General features: G+C 42.5%; 1 protein-coding gene across 1 annotated transcript; it reads left to right on the forward strand.

The window, feature by feature from the left end:
* Positions 1 to 276: 276 nt before the first annotated feature.
* LOC119811510 (hepatitis A virus cellular receptor 1 homolog) lies at positions 277 to 15,288 on the forward strand. Its single transcript, XM_042054893.1, has 10 exons — positions 277 to 325; positions 2,460 to 2,786; positions 5,124 to 5,196; positions 5,308 to 5,411; positions 7,971 to 8,039; positions 11,926 to 11,975; positions 13,075 to 13,268; positions 14,017 to 14,071; positions 14,469 to 14,580; positions 15,194 to 15,288. Exons 1-10 carry the CDS (start codon positions 277 to 279, stop codon positions 15,286 to 15,288), a joined length of 1,128 nt encoding a protein of 375 aa, XP_041910827.1.
* The last annotated feature ends 3,194 nt before the right edge of the window (positions 15,289 to 18,482 follow it).

Below are 18,482 nucleotides of genomic sequence, written 5' to 3' on the forward strand. Positions count from 1 at the left end.
AAGTCTGGTTTTTGCTTAAGAGTTCTACCAAGAGAACACACTCTTGTCTCTGCCTCCAGTTTTCTCTGTTTACTGCCTTATTTATGTCATGACCATAAGGGACATTGCTGGTTGTATGTGAGAAAGGACCAGGAAAGAAGAGGGTGTTGGGGAGGACAGGGGTCCCTGACAGAGAGGCCTGTGTGAGTCACAGTCAGAATGCAGACCTGCCTGGGTACAGCGTGCTGAGTGCCACAGCAACCAGAGCGTCTCCTCATTGTCCTCCAGGTCAGCACCATGATGCATCCTCAAGTCTTCATTTCTGGCCTCATACTTCTTCTCCCAGGTAAGTGAGTGGATGAGCTGGGTGATGCTGAGGAGGCGAGAGGTGACAGAAGAGATGACAATTCTTGGGCTTTTTTGATCATGGGTTATGTAATGAATGGAGAACCAGGATAAATTGTAGCTCAAAAAAACTTTTCTAACCTTTCAAAACTCTAATTTCAAAACTTATGGCTAAATAAACATTATCTAAAAGAGAATATCAGGCAAGGGGTGAGAACACATGTATGCCTGTCATGGACAAGTATTGGGTACGTACTCATGCATGCCTATGATAATGAATTGTTAATTAAAAAATCAGAACCAGAGATTTCCAGGCAGTATGGCTAGTCATAATTAGCCTTAGTTGTATTTTTGTGCACATTTGCTTATTTCAATCACTTTCAATTGTTTATCTTAAAAAACATTTTAATTCAAAGTGCTCTATGAAAAGGGGCAAAGAAGGAATAAGGTAATTTTCTTTGAGACAGGGTCTAAGTTAGTCCAGACTGGCCTCAAACTCTGTAGGTTGCTAAGGATCACCTCAAACTTTTGATCCTCCTGCCTCTACCTCTCAATAACTGGGATCACTGGTGAGAGATAAAATATATTCTATGACTTAATTAATATAGCATGTATTTTATTTGTGATCCTAAAAAAGGTATTTGGCAAAATCAAGTAATATATGTCCCAGAAATATACTCATTTTATACAGTTAGGACTGTGTTCTTGGATCATGTCCCAGACTCATGTCCTTGGCCTGCATATAGGTGATTAGTTAGAGAATATCATAGTTCATTGTTTTGTGCTTTTGTTGGCTTATTTGTTTGTTTCCAGTGCTGCGATCCAACACAGGGGTTAGCATGGGCTAGCCCAAGCACTGTTTTGTTGCGCTCCATTCTCAGCCCTCAGAGTTCCCTTAAAGGTCCCCTTGGAAACTATTGGTGTTGGAAATTCTATTCCATCGTATATTTTATTATTTTAGTTTTTAAAATTGTATCATTAAAGTTATTGATTGCATGTTCTCTGGTTATGTGACCTTACAAGTTCTCGTAAGTCACCAACTCATAAGAAGGAACCTCTGCTTCATGTTTTTTGGTTGGTTGGTTGGTTTTGGTTTTGGTTTTTTGTTCATAAAGAGATAATCATGAAGATCAGAGTAAGCCTCAGCCCCTCCTGGGGGTTTTCTCAAACCCTTTCTGCCAAATGATTTTGAAGTTGCTAAAGATCTGCCTTGAAGCCAACAGTGCTTTTCTAAAACTCTGGCTCTGCTCTTTGATTAGGAATGGAGAAGAGTTACAGAGCCCTGTGGGGGAGAAGGGGAGATAGTTTGAGACAGGGTCTCTAAAAGCTAGGCCTGTCTTGAACTCCTTAGTTAGCTGGCCCTGAATTCCTCATCTTTCTCCATCTACCTCCCAAGTTCTGGGACTACAAGTGAGTTCTGGGAATACAGAGTTGCCATGGGCCCAACTTCTGAAATAAAGTTTTAGATGTTTAATGATGAAACATTTGAGCTGGTCTCAGTGGCATATGCTAAGTACCCCACACTCAGGAGGCAGAGGTGGGAAGATTGTGATTTTCAGCCAGAATGGGGCATAGAGCAAGACCCTGTCTCCAAAAGAAACACTCACACTGAAGAAGAAAAGAGAAGAACAGTGAGTGAATATCATGCCACAGATAGACTGTTTTGCTCACTAATGTACCCACTAAGTGATCACACTTAGGAAAAATATGCTAACAGGAAAATGCTTACAGTCTTCAAGTTCAAACAGTAAAGCTGGATATTTAATCATAGGATTGGGGAGGTAGAGGCAGCGGAGCTCTGGGAGTTTGAAGTCAGCCCGGTTCATGCAGCAAGTTCCAGGGCAGCCAAGGCTACAAAGTGAGATCCTGGCTCAGAAAACCAAAGGATAACAACCACAAAAATTAAGTTGTCATTCCCTTTCATGCCTACCCACAAAAAACCTCCAAAACCAAAACAATAAAGCAAGCAAACAAAACACTGAAAGAGAAGGCCTGCAGCTGGGGCTCCACTTGAGTCCCTCACCCCCCCCACCCCCCACCCAATAATTTTTCTGAAAAACAACAACAAAATTTTAGAAACATTTTGGGTACTAATATTCCATTTCTTCCCCTCTCCCCACTTCTTTACATCACAGGTGCTGTGGATTCTTATGTAGCAGTGAAGGGGGTGGTGGGTCACCCTGTCACACTGCCGTGTACTTACTCAACATTTTTTGGAACCTTTAACACGTGCTGGGGCCAGGGGCCATGCCCGTCTTCTCGTTGTGCAAACACACTTATCTGGACCAATGGATACCGCATCACCTATCAGAGGAGCAGCAGATACCAGCTAAAGGGGAATATTTCGGGAGGAAACGTGTCCTTGACAATAGAGAACGCTGTCGAGAGTGACAGTGGTCTGTATTGTTGTCGCGTGGAGGTTCGTGGATGGTTCAATGATCAAAAAGTGGAAGTTAAACCAGGTACGCTTTCTTTGTTTTCTTTCCTTATTTCTTGTAAGTAAACTGTGTCCCTTGTTTGCTAGTAATTTGTTCTCTTCCTAGAACAAGGAAACATAAAGTTCTTATGAACATGTTTGATTATAAACGCTTGCTTTTGAGTTGTGTAAAGACAAGTTCTCCTGCATCTCAGGCGATTCTTTGATGGCCATACTCTCCTAATCCTCCTGCCTCTGACTCCAGTGTTGCAAACACAGGCATGTGCCCCCAAACCCAGCCTTAAATATTCTCTTTAGAGGCACTGAACAACTTTATTTGCTTAGATGAAGTCCTAAAATGAATCTTAATTCAAGACAGTGAGACACATCTGCTCCTGGCAGCACCAATCTACTTCAAGAGGAAGATGGGCATCGAAGAGGCTCCTTATGGAGTTTGTTAAATGAACTGGGCATGCAGGATCCACAAAGAAATGACTACTGAACTTGCCTGAAGGTGAGATGATCCTTCAGGATTCCTGCTTCATGAAAGAGTCTGTGAGACATTCAGCAGGATACAGTAGAAAGTGACTGGCAAACTGCCAATATAAGCAGAACTGTCTTTAAAATTTCCTGCTTCATGGAAAAGTCTGCCAGATACTATGGGCCTGTAGGCTGAAGATGGATGCCCCAACAGTGCAGAAAAGCTTTGGGTGACTGGCCAGGCAGCCAGATGTCTCTGTCAATTCTAGAGTTTTGGAAGTTGTTTACAATGTACTTCCTGTTTACTTAGGTAATATCATATTCTTCTGGAGTCTTTGATGACGTTAAAGAAGATATAGTTATGACTATGGTTTCTTTAATTATGATAAAAGATAAAGTAGATATAAATAAATATCATAACTATAATTCTTGCTTGATAACTGTTTTGTTATATGTAATTTTACTATGTTAAAGTTAAAACCTTTTTATTTAAACGAAAAAGGGGAAGTGATGTGGGATTTTCCTCTGTATGCTGTGATTACCATTAATGAATAAAGAAACTGCTTTGGACTTGTTGATAGGGCGGAACATAGATAGGTGGGGAAAACTAAATGGAATGCTGGGAGGAAGAAGGCAGAGTCAGAGAGAGAGATTTATGGAGCCGCCGCCAGAGTCAGGCATGCTGAAACTTTGCTGGTAGGCCATGACCTCGTGGTGATACGCAGATTAATAGAAATGGCTTAAATTAAGATGTAAGAGTTAGCCAAAAAGAAGCTAAAGCTAATGGGTGAAGCAATGTTTTAATTAATACAACAAATGTTGTTGATTTGTAAATTGTAGGTTGAACCTGCCTAATCCAGATTCAAAATCTGGAACCTTTTGAGCATGGACTTGAAAATGCATCTGGAAAATTCAATGCCAAGACACTATAATGTGCACAATTATCTATAGTTTCTAAAGTTATCTTTTAAGCTATGTATGTAATGTGTAGTTATATGAATGCTATGTAAATCATGTTTATACTTGAGCCTGACCCATAAGATATTATCTATATGCAACTATTCTGAATTGTTAAGGAAGATTTAAATACTTTAACTCCAGGAACCAAGCTTTTTTTTGTTGTTGTTTTTTGTTTTTTGTTTTTAAGCCTTAAGTCCTTCCTTTGTCTTTTTTTTCCAGTTTATTTATTTTTTATTAAAAATTGCCATCTCCTCCCCTCCTCCTCCCCCTTCCCTCCCCTCCCCTCCACCCACACCCCCACTCCCTCCCTCTTGAGGCCAAACAGCCATCAGGGTTCTCTACACTATGTTGAGTCCAAGGTCCTCCCAACTCCCCCCAGGTCCAGGAAGGTGAGCAACCAAACTGACAAGGCTCACACAGAGCCCGTCCAGGAGTATTCGCCTTGTTTCTGTTAGATTGTAAGAAACCATAGAAGACAATGTCCACTCTCTATCCAAATGTGCAAATCTCATTTGTGTTGTGATTCCTGTGGGATGTGTGTGCTAAGATGCAGGACTATATGCTGTGTTCTCTTGGGACTGACTGAAGGGAACATGCTGGGCCTGGGAACTGTGAGTGAAGTCAGTCATCACTGAGAGAAGTCCCAGTCCCCCATACCCTCTTAGTCTCAGAAATGCTGAGAAATCTGAGAACCTGGCAGCTGTCATTTATAAAGTGTTCTTAGGAACCTGGGCTCTGTTCTTATCTCTGTGCTGTCAGTATAGCTGCCTCCTATTGGTGAGCTGTCTCTAATGCCCCACCCCACAACACCCTAGTTGGTCAATGGCAAATAAGAGAAGTTCAGGAGAGGAGCGTTGGTGGGGAAAGCCTCCCACTGGTGCTACAGTAGAAGCTCTTCTCTCTTGCTGGCTCATCTTTATTTCATCTTGATTTCCAAACCCAGAAATTCTCACGAGTCCTCCAACAAGACCCACAACTACAGGGAGACCCACAACTATAGAGAGACCCACAACTACAGGAAGACCCACAACTGCAGGGAGACCCACAACTATAGAGAGACCCACAACTACAGGAAGACCCACAACTGCAGGGAGACCCACAACTATAACAAGATCCACAACTACAGGGAGACCCACGACTCTGTCAACAGGACCCACACGTGTACCAGCATCACCCAGAGACTCCACCTCTGCTCCTACAACACCAGCGCACACGCAGACTCACACACCTGGTAAAACTCAATGGTGACTCAGCACACAGAGTCCTTCTTATAAGCATCTGTAGGACACACAGATACTGAGTCAAGACAGAAATATAATATAGGTGGGGAGTTCTTAGCTGTGTCCCAACAATAACCTCACAAAGTCTGTAATTTTTTAGTCTTAAGTTACATTCACCCTCTGCTGTGTAAGATGGAGGACACCATCTCTCTGTTCCCCAGGATTCACTAGTAGCCAGACCGAGGTAGATCATTGATCTAGGAGAGCTGGTAAGGATGGTGGGAATTTGGATCAGCTGGACATGACTTTGTGCTGAAAATCTAAGGACCGACTGAGAACGAGGGTCAGGGTAGGGAGACTCTTGACCCTTTACATCCATCTTGAAACTGGGCCATCCAGCTGAGGTCATAGTTCAGGGAAGCTGACATTTAGCAATTCCTGATCCCCAGGCAGCATGCTCCATGCTCCATGATGCAGTGCTTAATTCTACGACAATTATGTCTTAAATAGAGGAGATCTCTCCCTCTTTCATAGTGACAGGGACTGACAGTTCAGGGTGGAAGTCATGAAGACAGAAAGTAGCTCAGACTCTGTCCCTGGTCCCTTGAGTTGGAAGCTGGTTCTTCTGACTCCCGGGTCATGAACAGGGATGTTTGGAGGGTTTGTACTGTTTCCACATCCTTACTGGAAAGACACCATACATGACTCTTTTAAAGAACAATGGATGTCTTGAATTGTTTACTTTAAGGATGTTTCAATTTATTCATGTAGCATACAAAGTGAAATATTAGTCCTTTTTGGGGATAAAAGCACATATTCATCAAATTCAACATTTTCAGAATCATTTAACATGCTCATGCTTTTGAGTGAGGCCTTTAGTTCATACTTCAGATAGCCTACAGGTAAAGTTAATATTAATGGGTAATACCTTGACTTACCAATGGGGATAAGCTAGTCATCCTGAAGGCAAGTTTAGGCTCAAACCTTCTACATCTAGGAGTGAAAAGATAACTCTTAGCAGGTTCTCAAAGCTTCCTACAACCTTTCCATCTCCTGGGGTAGGGCTGGACTCTGAAGAGAAGAAGCCAAAGAGTTTTCATTGTTGTTAGACTAACCTGACGGGAGAAATTTATTTCCCTCTCCTCTCACTGGCTTTCAGGTACTTTCAAGCAGGGGGACTCTGAAGGACTGGGCCACACGCCTAGTGTTAGTGTGATCTGATTTTTCTATTGTGAGTTCCGTAAAGAATTGCAGTTGAGGGTTGAAAGTCCAGTCCAGGGAGAAGGCAAACGCTCTGGCCGCTCTCAGATAAGGATGTGTTTCCTCTCATCCACTTCTTGTGCTCATCCTGGTGCCCCAGACACTGTTCATGGAATATGGGTGGGAGGTTGTAAGAACAGGGGAGAAAGGGACCCAGGCTGGGGAAGCAAGTTAAGTTAAGCTCATGATGCCTCTTATCAAGAACTGAATTGGGTAATGTGTGACCACCTGACATTTGTGTTGTCCTGTTATTAGTTCAGAAGGATGGTTACATCCTCTTACATGTTTGAGTTCCAGGACAAAACAGGACAGTAGTGCAGAGCAGGAGGTTGTTGTGCAAATGTAAGAATCAGGTTGTAGTGAGGTAGGGGATCAGGAAAGACACTGAGGGGCCCATGAGGAAACCCAGATTTAGGAATTCCTGTCTGGCCACAACCAACTTACTCTAAGATCCTCTCCTGTTCTGAAAAGGGAAGTATTGAGAGGACTCCCGGAGAATGCTCAGCTCTGCATGTGAACTGAGCTATTGATGGGAACAAAGTAGGGACTCCAGGAAGGAAAGGGAAACAGGCTGCACTAGAGTGTTCCATGTGGAAGCCTTTGGTGAGCAACAGAAGATGATTCAGAAAACATCCGAAATCCCTCTTCATAAAGGAGGACAGAGACCCTGTCTTAATCACTCAACCAATCAATCAACCAACCATGAGAGAGACAGAGAAAGAGAGGAGAATTCCACAGCACAAAACAGTTTGTAGTGTGGGAACCATCACCAGTGTGATGTTGCCACCTTGAGAAGGTCTCAGTGATGAAATGGTCCATCTATTCCATGTTGTCCAGTGAACACATCTCCCTAGAAAGAAGTGTGAAGAATCTGGTGCTTGACTAAGGCCTCAGTGAAGAGGGGTGAGAAACATCCAGGCCCTTCCTAGAAGGTGAAATGACTCTTGACTTGATAAATCAGTCTTAACTGAGTGTCTGGTTCTCCTTGTGTTGATATCAGCAATGTTTCAGAGGAGTTCAGGAGTCTAGAATGGAAAGTGTGAAGCAATCCTGAAGATCAATAAAGTTGTCTAGAATATTAGAACACACATCTTACTTGCTCAGGATAGTGGGACCATGACAGGCAGTGCCCATCTTTGGGTACATTTCTCAGAGGAGTCAGCAGATGCGGAAATGGGTAGGAAGGAGCCATTCCTGCTATGGAGGCTGAGGGAGGCACTGGGGGAGGTGATGGTAAGTTTTGTTTCTGTTTTCCTTGGTGGCATCCAAACTCCAAAGCTGAAACAGTTCTTGCATTGTTCTCATTCCAGAACCCACTACATCTTACCCAAGTCAGACTACAGCCCAGGTGACAGAAATCGCATCCTACACTCCTGCAGGTAACTATGTCCCCCTGCCTGATCCCCTGGAAGGTCCACATCTTGGTAAAGCTGGTGCTGCAGCAATGCAGATCTGACATTGTAAGTGGTGGCAGGGACAGAGGCACAGCTCCATTCCACCCCTGATGGCACCCTCCAGACGTCCCTTTCCACAAGCATCTCCATTCAGGTCAGGCTAGGCTGTGTGGCTTCTTTGAAGAAAAGAATGTCAGGGACAGTCAGTGTGATGGAGTGTTGAAGGTTTATCAAGATTTAACTCGGATCCCAAGCACAGGGGTCCTTAGGAAAAGAATAGAGTACACTGGAGCACGAATATGGACTTCTCCATGAAGAGCACTTAGGTGTCTTTACATTGAGTGTACATGTGATGTTGGTGGCTCTTAAGATGGATCTCTGGAGGTTTGTAAGAAGTGCCCCATCCCTCTTGGTGCCGTTATTTTAGAAACAATGCTCCAAGATGTAACTTATAGCAAACTTATATTTAAATCATTTTCTTCCATAAGCCATGTTGTGATACAGATTTCGTAGGGATATTTGTTTAAATTCAGGAATAGGAGGGAAGGACTAGGAACAGGAGTTTCTACATTATTTGACCTTCAACAAGTGTGGCTTGCTTGCTACTCATGGTAACTTGGTTTAAAATATCTGTGAACATCATAGATTGACTCAATAGGAAATTCTGTTTTTTATCAGTAGTTCCCCCAAAGTTTCTTGAATGTGTTAACAGAATAAGCAATACAACCATCCTCTTGTCCATCCAGGGACAATGAGCCATTGAGCCATTGCCTCCCCGCCTGCCTCAGGCTTCCCTTCTGGGGCTCATTGATTACTTCTGTCTTTCTGTTCTGTCTCTGTCTTGCCTAACAGTTGTGTGACTTACAGAAATATCCACTCTCTTGAATCTGCTACATTATTTACTCAGTGAATATAATGGCACTTTTTAAAATTAAAATCAGTTTATTGTAATAAATTTTTACTGAATGTTGTGGTTACAAAATGTGATGGGGGACTTGGGTCATATTCGCAAAGGGCATAAGTGATAGGTGCATTGTAGATAACACCTACACTGTTAGGCACAGTGCCTGGAGGACTGGCACAGGTACCTGTGGACAGATGTTTCTTTGGTGTGACAGCTCACAAAAAAAAAACAACACAGAGACTTAATATTAATTATGAAAGTTCGGCCTTAGTTTAGGCTTTTTTCTAAACAGTTCTTAAAGCTTAAATTAACACAAATCTTTTAATCTCCTCTTTTCTTTTAATGTGGCTTGGTTATCTGTACTCTGCTTCCCCTGAGTCTGACTGGGGACTCCACCTTTCTTCCTCTCTGGGTCCTCTCTGTCCCAAGAAGTCCCACCCAACTTCTTCCTGCCTAGCTATTGATCATTCGGCTCTTTAATCAGTCACAGTGACACATCTTCACACAGTGTAAAAGACTATTCCACAGCAAGTAGATGCTATGACTTGGCAACACCTATGTCGCTCAGTTTAATCCAGGCTCATCCCTGGGTTTAGTTGTTTGGGACTCAAAACAGTGGACCAGCTCTCTGGCGGCCACACTAACCTTGACACTTGTACTTCCTCTAGGATAGCAAAGAGTCTCCTCTCTTGCCCTGTCAGTCTTAGGCTCACATGGGAAATGGGAGGTTGCACTGTGGTCTGAATGTGTCCCCATAAATTCCTTTGGTAATGTGTAATTAAGTGCTGAGGTCATCTGGAAGGTGATTAGGATATAAAAGTAAGATGTTCGTGCACAGTGTTAGATTCTTTGTGAGAGGACTGGTGGGGCTGATTTTCCCTTCCCTTTCCTTGGGGACACACAAGATGAATCACCTATGAACAAAGGAGCCCTCAGCAGCTACCCAGTCAGCTTGTGTCTGGATCTGGGACTTCCCAGCCTTTAGAACTATGACCAATGCATTTCTTTTGTTTATAATTTACTCACTCTAAGCAATTTTGGAATAACAACCCAAATGGACTAAGGTGGGTTGAGTATACGAACAGAAGCACCACATAGGCTTGCAGCGCCGAGACCCTGATTCCCACTCACTTGGTACACTCTGTCCCACACTCTGGTTGGGTCCTATACTTCTCCTTAAAACTTTGGTGGCATGTGCTGCTTGATCAGCTGTGGAGATGCTGGGCTCTGCCATCTCTCTCAGCCAGCTCTACACTTTCAACAGTGGTCAATTGAGACTGCCACATGCTGCTCTTTGTGGTGCAGAGCTGACCCATGTGTCCTTGAGGTACCTCCTAACAGGGCCAGTCCTGCAGGACTCTGGGTGGTTGTGTGTATGTGCGTGGGTGTGCTAACGTATGTGTGTGAGAGACTCAATATTCTCAGAAGTTGCTTCTCTGTGGTTTACTCATCTATATGGCTGACCTTTTCCTAGGCTTTCCTGAAGACTACTTAATTTAAAGTCATATGCAGTGAACCCACAGAGTAAGGAAGGGTTAGGTAATGGTGAATGGAAATCCTCAAGGTATACTGTTTCCAGGCAGAAAAACAAAATGAAACTAGATCCAAACACAAGGCAGCAGGAGCCACTGTTCCCAGGTATGAAGAAGAAGGAAGGAGGGGGTTCAGACTCTATAATGCCATGTCACCTAACCCTGCTCAGAGGAGAACTTTGCAGAGTGGAGCAGGGAACGAAGCAATTGGGTCTCTGGTTTCCTTGTGAATTCTGGCATTTTGGCTTTGTAACGTGAGGCTCCTTGGCGAGTCCTTACTGTGTTTATGGAATCTCTCCCTTGGTGAACATTCTGCAAAAGCAAGAAATAATAGGATTGAAAGGGACTTGGGTGTCACATGGGCCACCACCTGCCTTTCATAGCTGTACTTCCCAGGAACCTTATGCACCATCCCATTTCATTAGTTCATGGTAATTTATGTCACTGCTAGACTGGGGAAACTCTTTAGTTCCCTTTGGAGACACACACCTTTCCATTTGTCCCCTATTCCAGGCACACTTCTTTGGAGAAGTTGTTGAATGGTCCTCATTACATAGGCAGTACGATATTTCTAAAGTGAACTCCTCAGTGTTCACGCTTCTGCTCCCTGGTCCTTCCATCACATAACAATAGTAACATCGCCCGTGTTTCCTACAGTGTTGAGTGCCCATGCGTGCATTCCTAAGTGCTTATTGCAGCACCTTGATTATGAGGTCACTGTGCTAATGAATATGGTCAGTATTGAGTTCAAGATTTCTCTGATTCAGCTTCACCTTACTGAATCACTTCCTCTTGTTCCTGGAAGGTCTTACTTAAGGGCCTAGCTCACAAACAGAGCCCAGACTATAGATGCTGCCTACACCTAGTCGTTGCCTTTGGCTCCTTGTCAGGGTTTTCACAGAGAGTAAAATGTAAACACAGTAAAGTGAGTATGAGGAGGGCTATGAGTCACTCAACTTTATTCGTGCTGGGCAATGTCAGCTTTGGTAGTTGTTGGGGACTCCCATAGATGGGTAGTGTTTCCACTCATTGTGTGGGCACTGTGTGTACACCGACAGCAGAGATGTCTGCCATTTGCTAAAATTAGAAATATGCAGTCATCATGTATGCTTCATTATCTTTAAAAGCAGTAAGGGACTCCTTGTCAGGGTGTTACAACCCTTATATTATGTAAGATATCAGCAGCAAGGGGATTCTGTGTTTCAGTCATAGACACCTAGAAACAATGCAAAGAACAGAATCCTTGTTATAAAATAGATTTTCAGATATACTTCAATTATTTAAATCTTCAAAACATGCTGTTCAATGAATCTCCTGCCATATTAAATCCCAACCTTCACATGGTATAAGACATATTGCCTTGTGGGTAATATTTATAGATGTAGCAAAAAACTAAATTTTGTATTTATAATTAATTTTCCCTCTTGTTTAGCAGACTGGAATAACACTGTGACATCCTCAGACGACTCTCGGAATAATGACACTGTAAGCATGTTCCTCCCTAATTTATTAGCTATGTTCATTTGTATATCTTCTAGGAAACAATTTGTATTTAAAGATTTGTCTATAAAATTAGTTCATAGATATTTGTATCAAAAAAAGGAAGAAAAGAAAAAAGTCAGATATGGTGGTATATTCTGTATTCTTAGGACTCGGGAAGTTAAAACACGATACCAGAAGTTTGAGGCCAGCCTAGACCATTAGGCACTTATACCTATTGACAGTCAGAACATAACACATAAAGGCTGAAAGTAAGTTTCTTTTGTTTGTTTTTTGAGAAGGGTCTCACGTAGTCCAGCTGTCCTTGAATTTAACTGCACAGCTGAGGATGACCCTGAACTCCTGACCCTGCTACCTCTGTCCCTCAAGAACTGAAATTATAGGAGTAAACCCTACCATAACTGTCTCCCTTCTATAAGACATCATCTCATTTCATAGCTCAGGCTGGCCTAGAACTCACAGTCTTCCGTCTCAGCCTTCTGAGTACTGGGATTACAGGCCTGTGTCACGTGCCCATCTTGACACCTTAAATACAATGACTTAATTGAGATTACCTCCCAGTGGTCTTGTAGTTATGGAAAGAATCTATGTATACTAGTTAAATATCAGACACCAGTAAGTACGTGTTGCTGAGGGAACAGACATATGGCTCTGTATAAAACCAAACAGCCCTGCATATCAAGGTTGTTCTTGGCCTCAGTTACCTGAGAAACGGTCATGCTTAGCAGCATGGAGGAATAACTTAGAGTTGAATTCAAAATAAGCCATAGTGACTCTGGACCCAGAAGTCAAGCTGTCCCTAGGTGCAATGAAATTCAATGCACAGCAGCACAGAGTTTTGTTTTCAGGGTGTTTGTTTGCTTGTTTGAGGCCGAATCCCATGGAGTTCAGGTTGGCCTTGCCCATGCTATGTACCCAGGAAGGATCTGGAACTCCTGACCCTCCTGCTTCCACCTTTCAGGTCCTGAGATTGAGGTGTGCACCCCCAGGCCTATCCGTAGTAGCTTACATCTTGAACCAGGAGATTAAGTTCATGGACTCTATTTCATGAAAAGAAATTTAACTAAATCTGTGATGATTACAGAGAAATGATAAGCATGTTCTGATTATGAAGTCAATGTTTTGTGGGTGCAGTAGACACACGTGCAGTCCAAGCTCTCAGGAGGGTAAGGAAGAAGGATCAGAGGTTCCAGGTCATTGTCAACTAGTGAAATTCCGAACAGCCTGGGATCAGGAGACGCTGTCAGAACAACAAACAAACCTTAGATGCCCCACAGCGTTTGTCAAGAACACCTGAGAATCCCTTCCCAATAACCCACTGAACACCTTGCTTGAGGACGTAGAGACAGCGTTCACAGAGCTTAGCTAACTTGCCCATGGTCTCCCTGACTTAACAGAGGAGCCTGGATTGTGACCCCATAGATGAGGCTCACAGGTGGGCAAAGACCTTGTCTGTGACTTCCCTTTCCTTGTAGTGAAACCATCCGAGGGCTCTGTTTAGGATTAGCAGCTTAGGGCTAAGCTATTAGAGGGGCCTCACCTGCTGCTCAGTTGTCTCCTGCTTCTTCCAGTATGTACAGCTCACTCTTCACCTGTGCCAGGGCACGAAGGGAGATTCTGCATTTCTGTCTGATCACACAGTAGTAATCAGACTGCATCCTTAAGTCGAGTCCTCCTACTATTTTTAGAAAGTTATTGGATATAATTGTATCGTTTTCTTTTTTTCTCAACTCCGTTTAAAGCTTTCTACTTACCCTCTCCTTGCTTTCTAATTCATGGTCTCTGTTCATTAGTTGTTAATATATGAATATGTTAGCATATGTAATCTATATAATATACAAAGTACTAATATATAATAGATAATTATTAATATGTAGCTGTCGAATATAAAATATGTATTATTTATTACATATATTCATATTTAATACATAAATGTATTCCTTAAAATGTTAATATAACCTTCCCATGTTGACCATTTGGTATTAGATGTTTATAAAATTATGTAATCTTGAGTTACATTTACAAGACAAGTAGGGTCTGTGATGAAGGACCAGACAGGGGCTGAGCACACTGAGGGCAAGGTAAGTTACTGATAAGCTATTCTTTTTCTCTTCATTAATATCATAAGATGATGCATTTAGAGACTACCCTACAGACCATTAAGCAGACATAATCACGTGCATGATGTGTGAACCCACATTAAGCATGTGGTTAGAATTTTGACTGAGGCATCGACTGCGTAATCACCTCATGCAACATAGAACATGTTTCCATCGTCACCAAAGACACTGATTCCACTGCCTGTTATGACCTCAGAGACCACCAGATGAGCCACAGCCCTGCTAAGATGAAGTTCTAGGACCTAGAGTCTAGGTTAAGGCCAAGCATGTGTTTTCTGTTCCTCTCACTTGGTGTCCCTCCCTTGTGTTTACTGCTGGTTATTTGTTGCTGTGGTTATTTTATTTATTGCTTCCTTAGGAATCTGTCTCTTTGTGGAAGACACAGAAGAACATGAGTAACGACGTCTCCACTGGAGTTTCCACCGCTGTCCTGCTGTTGCTGCTGCTTGTGTGCATTGCAGTTATCACCAGTAAGTCACGTCACAGCTGTCCCCGAGGAAGGAGAGCCAGGGCTCTCTGTCTTTAAAGCAAGTGCACATGCCACGGGGCTTTTGAGTTCACATGGCTTCTGTATCCCCAGATCCAACACACTCATGTTAAACCATCCACTCCCAAAGGCCTATGTTAGGATCCACAAAACTTTGTGGCTGATTTCTGATGCTTGGTGAGTGCTCTGCTCAGTGACCTTGAACCATTGCTACTGTGTCTCCAAAGATTCCTATTCTGTAAACGTTGATCTCATGTACTCCATACGGGTACAGACTTTACTAGGTAGCTGAGAATGGCCCCCAGTTCCAGATCCTCTGGCCTCCCACATCCCAGTGCTGGGCTCACGGGAATAGGCTGCAGTGCTTGGCAACACTCTTGTTCCTAACCCTGTCCTTTGTCTTTCAGTTGTTGCATCAAAGAGGAAACATTATATTTTCCATAAAAAATTAAATACTATGACACAAGACATTTCACATAGACTTGGTATTTTAGGTCACTATAAGACTTTTGATGTATTCTCTCCTGTCCTACCCTCGGATCTCACTTGTTTCTTACGGTCATACTGTTGAATGTACTGTTAAATGCATTTATTAGAAAAGGCAAATGAGACATTGGTTGGAAACCCCATGACTAATGCAGGAACAGACTATCTGAAGGTGGCACCCAGGCCTACATGGCCCTTTCCATGAGTTGTGTAACTGTGCAGAGTGTTAGCCATGGGCTTTACAAAACATGATGCATGAGCCTATTACTAACCTGCTTCGTAGGAAAGGGGGAATAAGGATATGCCTGTCAGATTCCAGATGTTTCCCTCTAATTATTTAAAAGCTGTTCATCCAAAATGTGCCATGTGCCTATAATACCAGCATTCTACAAATCTGTGGCTAGTCTGGGTTACATATCAGATAACGACCAAAGGCAATTACTTAGAAATTGAGTAAAATACCACAAATGTCATTAGTCCCAAGTTATTTATTCTTCCCTTATGGGCTTATTCTCCAATCCTGAGTTACATTTACAAGACAAGTAGGGTCTGTGATGAAGGACCAGACAGGGGCTGAGCCCATTAGAAAAAAAATCAAGACTTTTTGTTCGTCTAAGTGAGCAAAAATTTACCAATCTTATTCAAGAAAACTAGGCTATGTGGATGAATTCACCAGACAATGAATGGACAGATCTGTCCTTGAGGTTACAGAAAGGAATTACCCAAAGTTACTTGAAGACGTTTCAATCATAAACAGAGACAACATCCTTGATTAGGAGAAAGGGTCATGAGTGTTTCTGATGACATGGGCAATTCTCCCTTCAATTTCTCCTACCTTTTCCCACCCCAATTTAGGTTACGTCCTTATGAAAAAGAAGCCGGAATCTGTAAGGTAAGCTAGCATGGATTGTGTGGATTCTTTTTGAACTAACAATCTTGAGAATATCTCTATGTTCTCTTTTGCTACTAAATCATTCATTACTAATTGATTCATTGCTGGGTTGGTTGATTTGAGACAGGGTTCACTATGTAGCCCAGACTGGCCTGGAACTTACTATGTAGCAAGGCCAGGCTGGAACTCACAATCCTCCTGCCTCAGGCTCTTTCACTCTGGGATTACAGATGTGTTCCAAAATACTTATCCTCCATTCTATAGGTTGGATCCCCAAATAAAGTTTAATGAGTCTCTTTCTTATTATCCTTATTTCTCGGAGATACTTTCTGCATTCTGTATTTATGTATTTATGGTAGGACAGGAACAGAAGGCCCCTTGATCCTAGTCTCTTATAGGTGGACACTGAATTGTAAGCTTTGCTTCCTGGAGCTGGTACGGAAGGAATTGTTTGACCCACTCTTGTTTCCTTCAGTGTTTTCTTTCATTGCGTACCTATTCTATTAAGAACTGATGAAGTATATCTCAGAGCATATAAGCTAGTAGAAAGGTCATTTAAGTGCTTTAAGGGAAGTGTGCTGGGGAAGACAGGGTTAGGAGGTAGGCTGTTCAAGGACGCCCCAAAGGAGCAGAGGATTTAGAGGAAGATTATTTCTGAGTCTGCCGGGAGTGTAACAGAACTGTGTATGCTTTTCTCCTCCATGCTTAATGTTAGAGGATTAGATGCTCTGAATGTTTCAAGACCCTTTCTTTCTCAATAAAGAAAATCTTGTATTATTGTGTATATGGTATGTGTGTGGCACTGTGAAGTGCCATGGCACCTGAGGAGGTCAGAGGACAGCTCCATGGAGCTGGCTTATTCCTTCTGCCTTTTCCCAGGGTTCCAGGACTCTCACCCAGTTTACCAGGTTCTCTTTAGACTTCTAAAGCATCACAGTGCAAAGTAAATACATGAGTTATCCAGTTCCTAGCCCAGTTCCAATGTGTATGTGCTGATTAGGTAGCTCTGTTAGTTGCCTAGATATCTATCTCTCTTGACCTCCAAATTTTGTGTTTCATTGCATTAGTATCTTGAAGGACTCCACTATGAACTGCTTTTTTCAAAAAAAAATGATTTTTAGTTAGTCTGATGTTTATTAAACAAACTTTTCTATGACTTAATAGGAGGGCCCTGTGTAGTGTCGTGTACTGTTAAGAATTTTGTCAATGGGTGTCCTGGAGTCTTGAGCACATATCTTGATTGAAATCTCTGCTTAGACCTGAAAAGTAACCTCTTGTTCTTTCTTCAACATCTCTCTCTCTCTCTCTCTTTCTTTCTCTGCAGCTTGGTAGTGTACCGTGTCTCTAAGAATGGACCTGGGCAAAACACAGCAGTTGTCCAGACCCAAGATGAAGACAATGTTTTCAACATAATTTCAGACTGTCCTGATCATTAAAACCATTAAGAGAGGTTTAGAAGGAAAAAGTTAAAAAAAATAAAGAGCGATGGCAAGCGGGAGGCACATCCTGAATTTAAAAGTATTTCATGATCATGTTTTATCTATTTTATTGTAATTTGAAATGTCACTTTTTCTCCCCTCCCCAAGGGGTCGTAAAATCGTAGAAACATGCAGGTTTAATTTCCTTCACAGACAAATAGAAGGGACTCTAATATTACCATTAGAGTTGGTTATGCTTTCGTGTAGTTCTGGAAATATGATACATTATAATGTAGTTGAATTCTAGGGCTTCCCTTGCCTGTTCTAAGATTTGTGTTTAAGCTACAGTGTTTTCTGTTTCTGAAATATGCAGCAACTACAGATCACAGCAGGACTTTAGCGACCATTACCCTGATTTGTAGCTTTTCAAGAAAGATTTGTCAAGCCAGTTCTGCAGCGGTGAGGTCACCAGAGGGGGGCATCAGCCCCTGAACTCTCCTGCCTCCTGATTTCTACCTGGTGGCTGCTGGTCTCTGAGACTATGATGTCTGCTCTGCTCTTCAGTCTTCCCAGAGATGCATGATAGACATAAAAGGGTCTGGAAATCTGTCTGGCTGTCCCACCTAGCATTTACCACCAAGTTCAAGAATATGGTGACTAGTGGCATTCTATAAAAAATATGTGGGACTCAAGGGAAAACGTGTCATCTATATGGGCTCCGATAATGTCAGTAGTAACAATGGGGTAACGTCTATTGTCCCCTTCTGTTTGCTGTAATCATGTCCTCACGTACCTTGGTGGACAGGGGTCACTGCAATGAGAGGTGACAGTGAGACCTCTTTGAGCAGTGGACATTCCCGAGTGCGCGTCCGCCCCCTAGCAGATGTTGCAGTAATAGCCGATGTCGAGTTAGAGCCGAGCCAATGGTTTTCATATTACTATAACCGAGAATCTATTTTGTATGTGTCTGATATGTCTTTAAAACAATCATGTTTTCCTTTGATATAGTTGCTATTTGTGCTTTTGCTATAGTCTAGGAGAAAAAATAAATAAACACCAGTTGAGAGGATCGATAGAAAGATCCAAGAT

Source organism: Arvicola amphibius, chromosome 4, assembly GCF_903992535.2.
Source record: "Arvicola amphibius chromosome 4, mArvAmp1.2, whole genome shotgun sequence".
NCBI lineage: Eukaryota > Metazoa > Chordata > Mammalia > Rodentia > Cricetidae > Arvicola > Arvicola amphibius.

Coding starts and splice junctions, on each gene's coding strand:
- LOC119811510 (XM_042054893.1), top strand. CDS start 277: ATGATGCATCCTCAAGTCTTCATTTCTGGCCTCATACTTCTTCTCCCA. Junction 5,412..7,970: donor CACGCAGACTCACACACCTG/GTAAAACTCAAT, acceptor TTCTCATTCCAG/AACCCACTACATCTTACCCA. Junction 11,976..13,074: donor ACTCTCGGAATAATGACACT/GTAAGCATGTTC, acceptor TGATGATTACAG/AGAAATGATAAGCATGTTCT.